The 16,360-nt window shown below is 38.9% G+C and overlaps 2 protein-coding genes across 2 annotated transcripts; both read right to left on the bottom strand.

Annotated features, from left to right (window-relative positions):
• Window positions 1-8,395: 8,395 nt before the first annotated feature.
• Window positions 8,396-11,484, bottom strand: tmem18 (transmembrane protein 18). Its single transcript, XM_030787117.1, has 5 exons — window positions 11,357-11,484; window positions 10,932-11,049; window positions 10,769-10,823; window positions 10,556-10,649; window positions 8,396-8,969 (listed from the first exon to the last, which is right to left on the bottom strand). Exons 1-5 carry the CDS (start codon window positions 11,447-11,449, stop codon window positions 8,874-8,876), a joined length of 456 nt encoding a protein of 151 aa, XP_030642977.1. The 5' UTR covers window positions 11,450-11,484; the 3' UTR covers window positions 8,396-8,873.
• A 305-nt stretch (window positions 11,485-11,789) lies between these two features.
• Window positions 11,790-15,386, bottom strand: si:dkey-126g1.9 (uncharacterized protein C1orf115). Its single transcript, XM_030786848.1, has 2 exons — window positions 15,073-15,386; window positions 11,790-12,592 (listed from the first exon to the last, which is right to left on the bottom strand). Exons 1-2 carry the CDS (start codon window positions 15,352-15,354, stop codon window positions 12,455-12,457), a joined length of 420 nt encoding a protein of 139 aa, XP_030642708.1. The 5' UTR covers window positions 15,355-15,386; the 3' UTR covers window positions 11,790-12,454.
• Window positions 15,387-16,360: the final 974 nt, after the last annotated feature.

Raw genomic sequence — 16,360 nt, 5'->3', positions numbered from 1 at the left:
TTGGGAACCATCCTTGTGTGAGGGAATCATTGTCTGCTCTCAGGCCCTGCATCTCTCTCTACATGTTAAATGCATTATTTACATACTCATCACATTTACCCTTTACTTTACATCCTAAGCAACTGGGTTATCTTCCTCCTTTTTTGGCATGAATAAATCATTCTCTTTTATTATAGCATTAGAACACTTTAGTGTCTGCCAAAAATAGCAGACCAGCTATTCTGACAAGAGCTCCACCCAGCTGGACAAAACCACACCCACTAACAGACTCCCAATCCAGAGTTCACTATGTTAGTTGAAAGCCTGCTCAACCCCAGCAATGACAGTTATTTGAAGGCTTCAAATCAATAAAGTCAACTATGTAAATTATTTAGAAAAGATCTTCAGACAACATAGAGACTGTGGTCTTTATTTCATTTTAATAATCAATTTCATGCTTTTTAAAAATCACTTGTTCTGCACAGAACCCTGTAGTAACCGAGCCATTAAATCAAATGGAAAAACTGCATCCAAAACAATCATTGTGTTGTAAGTTTTGCCAAACTCCTGGCCAATAGTGCTCCAGAAAATTAATTTTGGAACGTTTTATTTAGCTGGAACACACAGAATTCCCTGGTGCTCAACCATTTGCACAATCCATTTTGGCAAACTATGGAAAAATGGAGTACTATGAGAGTAGCTGATGTCACTGTAACTCCCACCACACAACAAAACTCAGCTAACGTGATCGCTTACAGTCCTGTTAGTCATCCAAGCCCGAGCTGTACGTGCACAGATTGAGAAAGGCAGTGAATCTCATTTAAAAAATCCCTGTAATTACCAATAAGTTTCTAAGACAAAGTTGATGATGAATACAAAACAAGGGATTAAGGAAATAATACTGGTTTACCCGTTCTCAACAAAAAGCATATAGCAAGGAGCTCTACAGGCAAATCAAATAAATACATTTCCAAAATACATAAATATTTATGGCCATATATGATCTTTCAAGGTGAGGACAACCACCTGCTTTATTTTGTCCATGGACCTATAGACTAATAGGCTCTTAGATCTGAAGGCTAATGATCTCCAGAGAGGCAGGGAGTGGGATCAGAGTCAAGTGAGAGACTGATAAGACATGCTCTTGATTAGATCTAATGTTATTCCTTTACTGTGTAGCTTTGGCCAACACACTCTGTTTGTGTCACCGGCTTTTTTTTTTTTTTTTCCAAACAGTTTACACACCAGATTTCTACTTCATTTAGCAACCATTCCAAATTAGATTCCTTTAAGTGATCCAATTATGCAAAACCCTTTCCGAGTATACAAAATACACATACTAACAGTTCTGTGAACACTACACAAGCACTTTTGACTTTTTCCATCAGTAATGAATGATTGACTCAGCAGAGTGGCTGGATCAGCCCTCAGATGCCTGGAGAAACAGCGTGACATTAATCGGAATCAGACCGAATCACAGGCTGGTTGATGAGGTCCAGTGAAGCCAGCTTTGCTGATTTGTTTGCCCTGCCACTCACCTATCAAATGCCAAATCTTCCTGTTGTAACAACAAAGACTCATTGGTGTGTGTGTGTGCGTGCGTGCATGTGTGTGTGTGCGCGCGCATGTGTGCGTGTGTGTGTTCTTTAAGCTATTTTTGTGAGTGTGCCTTTCTCTTAGGTGTGTTTTTACCATGCATGTGTTTCTTCTGTTTTTGATTTCAGCCCTTTACAAATACATCCACCTGCTGAAGTGTTGTTTCATACTGATCACATATACAGTTGTCTCACTCAGAGAGCATGAGTGGGGACAGTCACAAAGAATCCACCACCATCTTTACTAAAACTTCAGTCGAGGACATGTCTCGCCGAGGAGGAGATGGGAGAGGACAGAGTGGAACCAAATTGCACACCACTGAGACCAGGCTTTCCACTGCTGCCGTCCACGTCTTCACCTTCCATTTCTCTGTCTTTTATTCTGTCTCTCCTCAGATTCTCCATGACGCAGATGATATGGAAAGGGCTCTGTAAGACAAACAGCTCCCCCCAAAAAACACAAGTGCCCCAGAGCTATATATATATATAATTCTCAATTATAAACGAGTATGTTCAGACAGAAATTGGCCAAAACTATTCAATTAAATCAATATTATGTCCTTCCAATTAATCAGATGATAGCAACAACACAGAAGTTGTCTTTAGAGCCCAAGTCATCCCAAGCCAAAAGGGAAAAGAGTCAGTGAGCGCTTTGAAAGTTGTGCTACAGAAAGCAGATTTTGTTCTTTGAAAAATAATTATATAAATTGCCTTTTTTAAATGCAGCACTTTTATCTAATCAAGAAGGAAATGAACTTATGATATGCCATTGACAGGGACGATACGAATCTCCACACTCTGATATGATTGCAGGCTCTTCCTTCCATGGGAGTTATGGTTTTCCTTTAAAGACCTGGGAGGCAGATTTTTTTGGGGTAAATTTTGGCATTATAAGATATATTTCCCATCAGCCAGTCTGGTGACTCAGAACAATAAAACTATGGGTGGGACAGATTGTGTCCAGTGGTCCAAGGGGTGTGAGGGGGTAATACTTTCCACAGCTTTCACAAGACTCCCACCATCTACATCCCCCTGAACCCCATATTTACAGGTCATAGCAACAGCAATTTTCACTCCTGTACTCAATGGAGCATCGGCGCCAAACAACACCTACAAATTCCTTACATTTATTGACAACCTCTTTGCAGTCACTGTGGTTATTTTATCCCCCATTTCTCCAGTTTTTGCAACTTAAAGTGTCATGCACCTTAAAATTGTCCCTGGTGCCAAACACTTCCAGCCGTTTTGAGTGCAGACCTTGCAATGTCCACCAATGGACATTTAACTTTTAATTCAAAGCAAGGCCTGGTTCCAACTCAGATTTCTGAAGCCAGACAGAGAAAAGAGAAAGAGTACTTATTCTAGGAGGTCAGACAAAACTTCTGAACAATGGTATCATTTCCATTAAATGAATATTGCTTGTCCTTCCCATAAGAACCTAATATCAGTGTAGTTCCTGTTAGTGTCAAACATCTCTGTTTGTACATCTGCTGTTGCTCACAGTTGAGAGACAGATACTGTTCATCGCTCTGTTCAGAGAAGCTGAAGTCACATAATTAAATGCTCCCTTCATAAGAACACTCAGAAACCTCAGGAGCCAATATGCCACAACAGCGAATCTGATATCAGGCATACGCTCTCACTTTCTAAGAAGCAGCGATGGGGAGAAAGGAATTATGAAATGCATCTCTTATTTCATTTGATCTCTGATGGGAATGCTGTACGTTCTTGTCACATGACTGGGTGGAAGTGTGATGCAATCAAACCAAGGATTCTGGGAAAGTAAATGAGGGTCATTTAAGTATGTCCAGTGGCTTGTGCTACAGTCATGCAGAACTGGCTGCCCACTACGTCCCAGAATAGATCGATAACTTTGATATGCTTACAGTAAACAGTAAACCGTATTAGGTTTGACTCTGTATGCGCATGCACAGACACATACAGGCACATGCATGCATGCCTACATATAGGAGGAGTTTACAAAACAGCCGCTCTCAACAGCAAAATCAAAGCACAGTAATTCTTGTGGGCTGAACAAAAAAAAAATCTTAGATTAACCGACAGTGACTAATGATACTGAGTTAAGTTAGTTAATATGTTATACATGACATTTTATATTTATTTTATTCTTTGGATTTTAATTTTAACCAATGACTCGTGGTAATTTTTTAGAAATGAACTCCTCACAACCATTTAGAGGCAGAAAGTCTTATTTTCTTAGTCTTATCCTACTTTGAGCAACATTTTAGCTTGTAACTCTAACTTGTTAAAAGTTTGATTGTCTTTTTTTTCCCTCCTAAAACAATAAACACAGACTTTATCTTTAAGTGTAGTATAGCAGCTGCCAGCTAAGGCAAGCAACCTGCATACAATTAGCTTGCAAGCAAGCTAGTGCTAGCTGATGTAATCTTTGGTTATACAGTCAGCCTTCTTAATGGGCCCCAATCAGCATAGGAGCAGTAACATCATCTGTCAAGCTAATGTTGTGTGCTGTTCCTCTTATACCGTCTCATGCCGTTTATTGTGTCGATGCCACTGTTCACCCTCAGGCGTTATTCGCTGTAGTCCTGCTTTAGTGAGGACACAAGACTTGAAAGTCCATTTTGTATGTTGCCTTGGCTTGTGGTCATGTCAGACATGTTGTTTTGTTTACTGGCCTTTCCTCACTGATCAGAGACCAGTGAAAGCAATCACCATCAACTAAGATTTGCAGGAAGGAGAGACGAAGAAAGAGTACGAGAAAAAGAAAAAGTGGAACAGGGGAGTATCTGTTCACTCATTGTTGCTTTAACTAGGCTGTCTTGGCAAAAGGCTGTGCCAGGAAGTTTCTCAGGATGGTTTGCAGATGCTGCGTCTAAGCTTTAGGTTAGAAGCTTTTAGAACAGTGTGATCCACAGCTGCTAGGATCTGGGAACAGACTAAGACAGGAATTCCCTCACTGATTCTGGAAGGCGCAAGAGATTGAAAGACGAGAGAGAGAGAGAGAGAGAGAGAGAGAGAGAGCAAGAGAGAGCAAGAGAGAGATGGAAAGAAATATGAAAAAGAAGGAGACTGAAGGTATTATGTGTTCATGTTCAGAGGTGTGAAGAGTGTGAGCAGAAGCATGGTTATGTAAGAGACACTTCAAATCCAGAGGAAAATCCTGTATCTGCAAATGTCTGAAGAAGGAGTTTACCACTTGAACAATCACTTTTTTCATACCAACAACAAAATTTACTTAAGGATAATCTCACTTTTTTTCAGTGTGAGGCAATAAAACATGTAAATATTTTAATGGTTGACTAGAACATGCTACTCAAATTCTGTGGTCTGTCATTCGGCCCCTGCTTTGCTGTTGTTGTTCGATTGTTTGTTCGTTTCTACTTGATTTGAGAGCTGAAGCGAGATTTTTCCAAAGCAAATGTAAAATTACACATTGAGATGTAGTAAGTAAAAGTACCTCCATAACTGAATTGGCCCAGACCAAAATAAAAAGGTGAAGACTTTACAGACCACCCCCCTCAGACCATGGGGTTGTGAACAGTTGCGTATGTGACTGTGTGAAGGTCACAATTACACTGATCTTCTGTTTTAACAATGATGCTCTATGCACAACTGATCCTAATCCACTTTCACATAAATATCCCTCTAGAAATACACCATGCAAACCATGGGGTTATCTTAAAAACTAGGTTTTGGAAAGAAGAGGCTGCTGTCACACATACACACACACACACAGAAAAAAAAAACCTTGATGTTGATATTGCACTTCAAAGTTAAGACACAGAGCAAACATGTGATTTCAGTGCAAACTTCATGCATGGTGGATATTTCATCCACACTGGAGAACAACTAATCTGCAGAAAACTCTAACTCATGCTATGCTTATGAGCACGTCTCAGCTTACCTCATGCCTTTACATTTTTCTTTGATTTTCCCATCAAATCCTCAATTCCTGAATTATACACACATGCACAAACAGATAGACAGGCAGACAGACACACACACACACACACATTCACACACTCATACACATGCTAAGTCCAGATATGCCCTGCACCTTCACATCATCACACATCACTCTCCTCCCAGGGCCAGGGAAGCAGAAGCACACCTGTAGCACTCACAGCTGGAACTACAGTAAGGATCATAGAAAACATATTGAGAATCATCAACCATATTCACACACACATGTACAGACTGAGAGTCTAGCACCCAAACACAGCTCTATGACAGATTCCCCTCTCTTCATGGACAGATTTTAAGGCAAGCCTTTGGGCCCCTTGTAAGATTGTTAGCTCAGAATCTGACAAATCCAGAGAAGGCTGCATACCATCACATACTCGATGTTTGGAACACATGTCAGAGTGTACATAAATCCAAAAATCACAGACACCTGAATCCGGGCAGATATGGAAGAGGAAAAGAGGGGATTCTGAAGGAATGTTGGAGAGATTCTAAAACCAGTGATTCCATTGTTGCTTTTCTTTTCTGAAGGGAAACATGAAAGACATGATACCACTGGCACCACTGGTTGTGGCACTGTTGTTTATGAGTACTATTACTGCAATAAAAACAACAACAACAACAATAATAATAATAATAATAATAATAATAATAATAATAATAATAATAAGTATTAGTAGTATTAATAGTATTAATAGTAGTAGTAATGGTAGTAGTGGTAGTTGTATTTCAGATGACAATAGAAGGCTGTTAAATGATTCATTTGTGAATTGTCTTTAAAGGTTCCTGTGGAACTATTATAGGCTTGTTTCAATATTAGAATTAGCCCAACAAATAAACTGGTAGAAATTTTCTCTAAAAGACAATGAGCCGCTCTACCATGATGTATCACATCTAATGCTGGATATTATTAGTTTGTGTCAACATAAATGCATGTGCACAATGGTTCTTATAGAACCACATTTAAGTAACTGACAAAGTAAAGAAAACATTAACATATAGTGCTCAATATAACAGTGCACTGGGAGAGCAGTTCCTGCCAGGACAGCTTCAGTGCATATTGGCATAGACTAAACAGGTGTCCTTAACTTTACGCTGGAGATGCTGCACTGTTCTTCTATAAGAAAACGCATCAATTGGCGTTTCAGGAATGGTGGAGCAAATCTTGGTCTCAGGCACTGCTCCAGTATGTCTCATAAGCATTTTAACTGATCTGAGATCAGGCGACTAAGATATGGCATGTGGTACATCAGACTGTTCAGTGACCACCATTGCCATCACACTGAGGTCCTGGAAGGGCCCTACTACCATCAGGATACAACTGCTTCCCTATAGGATAAATGTATTCACTCGGAATGGCATTTTATTTGCTCGAGTTGATCTTGCCTTCAAAGGGGATGAGCGAACCAGAAAATCACTTACCATCTTAATAGAATGCAGGAGAGGTCACTGAGCTCACTGGGTAAGTCTCCCTATATGTTGCTCTCACCTGTTCTTTTTCCCATATTAGTTATGCATTCTTTAAGAAATGTATGTCTCTATGCTTTTTAGTATCTGTCTACTGTGTGCATTCTTTTGACTGCAGCCTCGTCATCTGTCGGCTATGTGCATTTTTTTTGGCTGTGGTCTGTTTTTTCTATCTTTCCACTCACATTTAAGGTGATAATGCCTCTCTCTGTGTCAGGATGATACAATGTAAACTTTGCTACCCGGGTGCAACTGGTGTGAGACACGAGGTATGAACTGTATAAGACAGAGAGAGAGAGAGAAAGTGAGAAGGGGGATACTGAGAGAGTATGTAACAGTGCAACACCTTGTACCCTGTGTACGGAACTTTTATTTAAAAACATCTTTAAAAAATCTTGTCCCTCTCTTCTGAAGACATCTGGGCTTGATCATTGCTCAGCACAACCTAACAAGAACTACCAAAGCCCTTAACCGTGTTTAATGATCCTTTTTAGGCCTTTAGCTACATTTTAGTTTGTAAGATATAGGGAGGGACGACTCATCTTACCATTTTAATGAGAATGGTGAATCTTTAGCTATAATCAGGGCATTGCAATCATGGTTTCGGTCCCTGAAAAGTTCTTGATGAAACTGCCTGCTCACACTATAGACTGATGGAGCTGCTTGTCTCTTCTGTCTTGCATTTGAAACAAACACACAGATGTTCTTATCCAGGATTATACACTTCGAACCACAGCTGATCATACTTCATGATATCTTTCCATTAGACTTCCACGTCAACGTCCCCTTTAGCTGCGGTTCTTTGTGAATTATGATGAGTCGCTTCTGTCCCTGTGGTTCCAGCCAATCACTTTTCTTTCAGTGTCACCCAGCCAATCACTTCTCTTTCAATGTCACCCAGATTTCTTGCCCTAGTCATGGTAGTCAAATAGTTAGTGACTGGGTCTCCCTCACCTATTTATTTACATAATGAATGGTATAACGGTAGGTTAACCACACAATATATACCTCAATGACTCAAATGTTTCCGACATTTCGGCTGCTATCTGTATCTGTGTTGGCAATATAAGTCTGCTGTCTGTACCTAACACATTAGGAAACGCTCTCATACGCGCTTTAGCATTACAGACTTTACATCCAAGATGTTCCTGAGATGTTGTTGCCCTCTAGTGGGTTACAGAGGAGCATCATGGTAAAGATGAAAAGGAAGATAGTGAAATGCCAATCTAACTGAGCACACTGATACATCCACACATACATAAAGCATTTTACTGATCACATAAGAACCTTACAAAACACCATTTGATCTTTTTGTGTAGATGCAACAATACTCTTTTTAAAGACAGAAAGAACACCGCATTCAACATTCAACAGAAGTTAATAAGGACTAAATGGTGAACTGCTGATGAGCACGGTTTAGTGAACTGTTCTGACACAGTGTTTTCAATACAAAAACATTTGCACTTCCATAATGAGAATGGGGAGTTACATGATTTTAAACTAAAGAAATTTTGTACATGCAAGATCTGTAGGTATACGCAGCCTGAAAAGAAATTGTTCCAATTCATAATGGGTCACCATATTTTGCCACTCTTTCAAAACACTTAGATATAGAGAAAGAAATGTGGAGTGCCACACTACCACAACCCACTAGTCAAAAACAGTACAAACCCCACCATGTATATTCAAATGAATATTTCAAGAATCCATGTCCACTAACTGGTCCAGTCTTATGGTCCCAAGAGCACCTCCACATAAGTGAATGTGGTTCTGGTTCCCACTGTCAACACAAATCAATACAGTATAAGTGACAGAGAGCTGACTGAACGTCTTTGAAAAGTTAATTCCAGAATCTGTGACAGCTCCATGCAGAGGTGGTTCCATTCATTATGTTTTCTTGCGGTTCTCTCGGGCCGCCTTCCTCTTCAGCTGAAGTGTCTTCAGTTCTGTCATAGTCGAGAACGTCCTCCATACCCACACCATCTGAGACAATGAAACACATCAGACACACATCAGCCCCATCTCCATCTCAAAACCTGTCAAGATTTCTCCATCTCGAGAGCTCACACCAATAAAATTCAGCTACCCCCAAAATATCTGATGGTGTCGTACCATCAGATAACAATCAACTTTAAGCAAACTGGAACCAAAAAGAAATTAGGTCACTCATAAACTGCACAATAATAGAGAGTTGTAGATTTGGAGACTGTCAGCCTATCATATAGCCTAAGTCTTATAGTATTCAGAAAACCTGACAGCCAGCCAATGTGAAAAAACTGACTGACAGCATAATGTGGTTTAAATGCATACTCCTCAGATTCACACATGGATTAATCACAGTTAAGAGAATAAGATTAAGGAACTCTTGTCCAACATGTTCTCTTCAAACAATCGGAGCTTTGTTTAGTGTTTGTTTTTTTGGAATGAACTGCAAATACATGTCCCAAATGTGGTTTTCAGTTCTGCATGCAACAATCATAACTCAGTGGGTATGTGTGGTAACTGGCAAGTATGTTTTCAGAAATATCCATAGAAGCGGAGTGTTTATGACCTCTTAGATACAAACCTTTGTTTGCATACTGTTACGACACTTATAAGGTCATACAACAACACATTTTCTCATGATGTATAAAATATGGGAAAAGCACAGTTTTCCAAACATGGTTCATAAATGTACTAAGGTTAAAGACCCCTGAATGACATTTCAACTTTTTTTTCCAGAGGTCGTACTGAGGCTTTACTTGTTCTTATATAGTTCAAGGCATATATCCAAAACCAACGCAATCTGGAAAAATTTAGGCACAAATGAGTTGTTCCTGGAACAGATGTGGAAATGATGCTATTGTACTTTATGGGGTGAAAACAGCTTTGTTTTGGCAGGAAATCGCGTTTCTTAATATATATACAAATACAGCACTACACATATTACAGTGGGATTTAAAGCTAAGCACATCCCACATGAAAAAACAAAGGTCTTAAGCAAACCATCAAATTATAGAACATATTTAAAGAAATAAACCATTAGATATATTTGGCAAGAAATAAATTACAATCAGTGGTCAGACAAAAATGACAATGCAACACACATTTCAAAAACAGATCCTTTTGTATTTTTCATTATAGACAAGGAAGAGCAGAAAAATCTTGGTTCTTTTGGCCAGAATTCAGCCAATATAATAATATTGCTAATTATTGAGTGAAGTCTGATTTTATTTTTACTAAATTCACATTTATTACAAATACATATCAGAGGACTGATACAGGTGTGATATAAATATGGCCTAGTCAAGATTTTGACATTCTTTGAAATAAACCAGTTAAACCAAACATTTTTCCCAGAACGGTGACTTTTGCTTTAGATAGAAAGGAAAACAAGTCTCTTGCTCTCATCCATACTGTTGACATTCAAATGTCATTTTCTGTACGTTCATAACGCTGGTATGAAATTTGACTCTCCTATTCCTACCATGGGCAAATAATCCATACTTCACAGACTGGTCTGTAACAGTGTGTACAGTGTGTCCTATTTGGGACACAGCAATAAGGAATATGTTAAGTGAGTTGCTTACCACAATGATGATAGTGTTGATTAGAAGAGGAACTGAGTAAACCAGTGATATGAACATCCCTTTGGAGTCAAAATACTGGAACTTTGAAAATGACCTGTAATTTCAAAAAGGAGACAGGAACTTAAATGGTAACACAGATAAGCAACGTGAGCACAGTGTTGTACTATTAGCCTGCGTAATGAGCGATGATAAGAAGTTGTGCGATGACCATACCTCCAATTCATGGCTGCCACCTCATTTAGATATTCGGCACTGTATACCATGGCAACTGAGGGTTTCAGTACAAAAGAACAGAAGTAAGAAAGTAAGAAATTTAGTAAGAAATGTATTGCAACAATGAAAATTTATTGTAACAGCCAGTCACTGCACCACTTACCCATTAAAAGGAATTGACAGATTTGGAGTCGATAGTATTTACATGAGAGAATGGTGAAGCCAAAACATACAATGTGGAACACGAGCAGGCCTATGAGCCACGGTTCGGACCATTGCACCTGTCAGACACGAAACATCATAAAATTATTAGATAAATTCTGTAGGAAACGCACGTACAGCCGACCATGGAAGCTAACTTAACTGCGAGATTTGCGGATTGACACACATTCGGGCTCGGCTGCTAACTCCACGAACTGTTAACAACGTAGCTACGTGTTGAAAAGGTAGCTAATGTTCGTGTTGTCTTATAGACAATTCAAGCGACAAAACATTTGAAATTTCTGAGATCTTAGCTTCACCTCCAAGCGAAATTTGACACTCAGTGGGAAAATGGGAAATCCTATAACACATTACTTGTGCACTTACCGACTGAAGAAACGTCCACACTGACGTGATCTGCAAGTTACTGTAACCATCATAAGGAACAGAACTAGTGTTCTTCACCTTCGTTTCGGTCATTTTGTGCCAAATGTTTAATTTCTTTCGGAGCTACGCCGGCGTGTAAACATTCCAGTCTAGACGTTCAAGTTTTGCTTCCGCATTGAGCCTGCTCAGAGATCAGGCTGTAAACACAAAAACCTTCATAAATTATCCGCAGTAAATCTTAAAGCTGTTCTAGGATCAGCCATGTTAGGGTTAACAAATCTACCGTCGCAGAAATGTTACGTAACACGATTTTTGACGTCTGACATCACATTTGAAGACACAACCCTCTAAAGGATTTTTTTTTTTTTTATGTTTGGACTACAACGATACCACATATTAATGGAGAATAGTTTTATTGATTAAGTATATAGCACAATATTACACATTTTATAATAACTGAGAAAAAATAAAACATGTATGATTTGAAAGTGTATGTGTTCCTATTTCACTAATAGCTGTGTATTATCATTTTTCCCTATTCCATCCAAAACAGATTTGTTCCACCAAGATATAAAACAGCACTTTTCTCTTCTACTTATCCTGTCACAGTGCCCAATACAGAGCAGGATCAGGCAGTTGAGTTTATGACAGACATCTTAGCCACAGCTTACTCGTGAGGCATCTCTCTTCAACAATTCCTATTTCCAAATGCATTTTAAAGTGGCCTCTGCCTGCTTTACCTCTGTTCTCTGCTCTGTTCTTTTCACTCCGGTGCAACATACAACACAATCTAGCAAACAAACTTTCGCATAAACATAAAACCATTTCAACTGTAGGTTTTGTCTAACATTTCATTGGTTATAGCAGTAAAAGTAATATATGAAACTTTAAAAATTTAGCAAATTTTCCTCTAAAAAAAGACCAATAAAACCTTCCTTATATCATTGTTTGAAAGTTTAAAAAAAAAAAAAAGAAGAAGAAGAAGTCCATATTCATTCTTATGTACATCAGAGAACTTTCCCCAAAGCTAGAAAGGCACATTCTGTTAGGTAGGAAGATACATCCACTGAGGGAAAAGCAGGAGCATAACTGGTGTTTTTAACTTCTAGTCTGTCTTGTGTAGAACTCTGGGAAGAGTGTTGCAGCAGCGGAGAGTGGGGTGGAGTATCCCACGGTGAGGCTCTGTAAGCTAAACATCAGACACTTCCAGCTGTAGCGTAAAGCTTTTCTCATATTCTGCAAGAAAAAAACAGCATAAATCAGCGATAAATCCATGAGTGCGGCTTCACAGTTCATCATTATATGACTATTACAACACGTGCTCATCCAGTGATTCACCCCTGCAAATATGCTTCTCCTCAAATATTCAACTGCTTTAAGAAAAGTAAATTTGGTCACTGTTAAATCAAAAGAATGTGATCACAGAAAGATGCCGTGACTGTTAACTATAAATTTTGGTGAAATTAATTATTCATGCATATTTAGAGCACCATTGCAATTCTGTTTGATATTAGGAGCTGAAGTGCAACAATAATAATGAATGGTAATTATAATTCATTAAAAGTTTATGCTACACCTTCTCAAGGTTCCTCACACATAAAAGTTACACAGAAAATATTAAAAACAGGAAAGTGCAGGCACAGTGGAGATGTTTTGGTGGGAAAGTTCCATTTGTAAACAATGTCTACACAGCATGAAGCCCAGGATCCACCCCATCCTCTCAAGCATAAAATAGATCAGACCAAGTTCCTCTGGACCATTGTGTTTCATTGTTTTTCCCATTATTCCGGAAACAAGCATTTCACCTAGAACTGACCCTGAACACACACACATGCACACACACACACACACACACACACACACACACACACACACACACACACTCCTCGTGGACTTCCCGTTTTGTTTTTTCTTCAAAAAATCAGAGTTGTGAAAAGTTTACTGAGTCAAAAAGTCATACAGTTCAAGGATAAAACAACAAACAGTAAAAAAGGGGGGGGGAAACCCTCCCTTTTCCCCCAGATTAATCAGTCTTGATCAGGTTCATTTATGATTTCTATTATCTCTGATCCAGATTTACAACAAAGTTGCAAAGTTTTATAACACACCACACCCTTACACTAAATTATACCACCAAAACTTAATATGAAGGAACTGGTAAACACAGGGTCAAGACCAAGAAAAACTTATCAACCACAGACGATCAAAGGCTCAAACAGAGTTAGCTCTGCTTCCGTGTTTACCACAACAGAAAAAAAGCTATACGTTTGTCCTTCATGCGCCAAAGATTACTGCCGTTTGCTCTTCACTATAGTTACCTGGAATCACTGGACCTGTACAATGAAAATGTGCGGCCATGCACACACACAGGCATCTTGCACCATTTTATTCTGCGCTCCACTAAACACTGAAGTAAAAATGACTTTTATAACACACAACATAGCACCGACCTGACAATACTGGGCACAAGTATTTGCTTACACCCAGGCACATACTGAAATAATTCAACAACGCCAAAAGCAAATACTATTTTCCAAGTACCACTGTTACCATGTCACTCATTTCTACCAAATCAGGACAGGTCAGTGTATCTCAACAAAAGGGCAATACAGGAGGAGCATAAGTGCCACTATGCCATGGGACTGGAACCATCAAATATTACCAGCCACTGTGCGAGGCTACTAACTCTTGTCAGTAGTTTAAAATTTGCTTTGTCTCACTTTGTACTCAAGTATACTGGTCTTGGTGCAAATTAGCTCTGTCTGCCTGGGGGAAGAGTTGACCAATGCAGACCACCCAAAGACCAGAAATACACACTCACTTTAGAAGCACCAATGAGACAAACCACTGACAATAATTAGGCGTCTGTGTCAAACATGAAATACTGAACATAGTTTACTCTTCTAAGTAGTGTCCTTCTTAAAAATGAATTACATTTAAACTCAGAGCACAGGTTAAACAAGCAACTGCTCTCTTTCATGGTTGTAATGCTCATCTTATCTATTTGTGCAGAGTAATCTTTTTGAAGGGCAATGATGAGGAAGTTTGGATCCTGGAAAGCACAGAAGAGTAATTCCTTCAACAGTTATTGGAAGTCCCTGTTGTTCACGGTCATCATATCATTTATGAGGGAACCTCCCACTGTAAACACGTGCCAGAGTCAACAGCCATGACGCAGGGGAAACAACAACAACAATTATGACCCACATCAGCCATGACTATTGCTAATGTGCTATGGAGTTTGGTCACTTGTGTGTGCATGTGAGTGTGTTTATGCAAGTCCTTAACATACATTCTGAAATATCTTTATGACACCCAAAGGCAACAAAGAGTTGGAGTGACAAATGGCTATTCTCACTGGCTATAGTGTCATCCACCCTGGGATTGTTCACAGTGTTGCCTTTAATTGTCATTTTAATTTCTCTATCAAATAAAAGAGAAGGCAGAGTAAATCGTTTAAAAATCATTCATTATTTTTTAATTGCTGATTAGACTGATGCCAAGTTGCTCACTTACCCTATTTAAAGTACTGAAATTCTACATGTGAAAGATCTGAAATTAAAAATTGATGACAGTTTGATTAACAATGAAACAACAGTTTATCTTAATGACAAAAGACAAATGGAGAAAGGCTTTACAATACTCTATGTTATTTAGTGAGTATGTCATGAAATTCCTGCAGAGTGCTTTTTTTTTGAATTCCCTTCAAATCTTACCTTTCTGTATTTCTTAAACTTGTCTTTCTTTTTCCTTTTCTTTTCTTCACTTGTTTGTCTCCTGTCATCTTCCTCTACGAGAGGTTCGTATCTCTCAGGCAGAAAGGCGAAATGGATTTCTCTTGCTCGTTTATCCTCCGGTTGATCATTTCGTTCGACATTTCCACTAATGCCCGGGACAGAAGTATCGGTGTCGACCTGACGCCGGTACCTCGTTGTTCTGTCATGAAAGTTTACACCTAACGTCTCCATACTTTCAAATATGACAGGCTTGGGCTTCATTCCTTCTGTTTTCTGAGATAAATGTCGCCTTTGTTCACTCCGTATGCAACTGAGGTCTACTTGCACTGATTGTTTTTGACTAGATCTTGACTGTCTGTAGATAACGACCTTGCATTTTATTGGATCCGCTCTGTGACCCGTAGCGCACAATAAGTTGGCAGTGAGCCAGTGTCCGCAGGCTGTTCATGCTGCGCACTTAAACAATAAAAAACTGAACTGTATCAGAACCAAAAACTCTGTCAATGTCAAAGCGTTTACGTTGTATGTAACATTTCACGGGCATTACCATAGTTTCTTGATGACTGGAAGGCTATTTAGTGGTGCTTAATGATTTACAATTCGTATACGGAAGTTTGGGTGGATTTTGAATATTTTTTTCGTTAATGACCATTGCGGAGAACTTGGCTCATAAACGGGAAAGAAGTACAATACACACACGGGGAGTCTTCCTGCACCATAACTATGTAGGACAATGTCTATAATATCCCCATTTTTCCATGGAAATTTCTACTTTTTATCTGTATAATCTCTTTTTCATCGAAAGTTCGAAAAACTGTAGTGTTTTATCAGTTTGTTCATGATATTATAACTTTAAATTTATCATAAATATAAGTTCATTTGCACAAACCATCCAAGCAAGCATTTGCATATACCTAATTCCATCTTAAAACCATTAGAACTTTCATGACATCTCAGATCTGAAACTTTTCTTTTTCTTTTTTTAAAAAAAAAGAAAAAAAAAAAGAATTTGGTCAAACCATAGTTGGTGGCATTGACTATGTGTTTAATAGAGTATTGTCTGGTTGCTGCTGTGGAAATGGCTTTGCTCCTCTGTTGCAGTTTTCTGTGGTCACATTTCACACATTCCATACTCTGCAGTGAGGGAGCAGCAATGTTCTTTATGTGAAGGCTGCTATAGAAACGTTTGTTTTCAGATACAGTGGTACACTGTAGTTATTTGTGTGATTCAAAGATGGATTCAACAGATCTTATGTTACTTTTGTTC

The sequence above is a fragment of the Chanos chanos genome, chromosome 10 (genome assembly GCF_902362185.1).
Source record: "Chanos chanos chromosome 10, fChaCha1.1, whole genome shotgun sequence".
In the NCBI taxonomy this organism is placed as follows: domain Eukaryota; kingdom Metazoa; phylum Chordata; class Actinopteri; order Gonorynchiformes; family Chanidae; genus Chanos; species Chanos chanos.
This window is presented reverse-complemented; position numbering and strand designations above follow the sequence as displayed.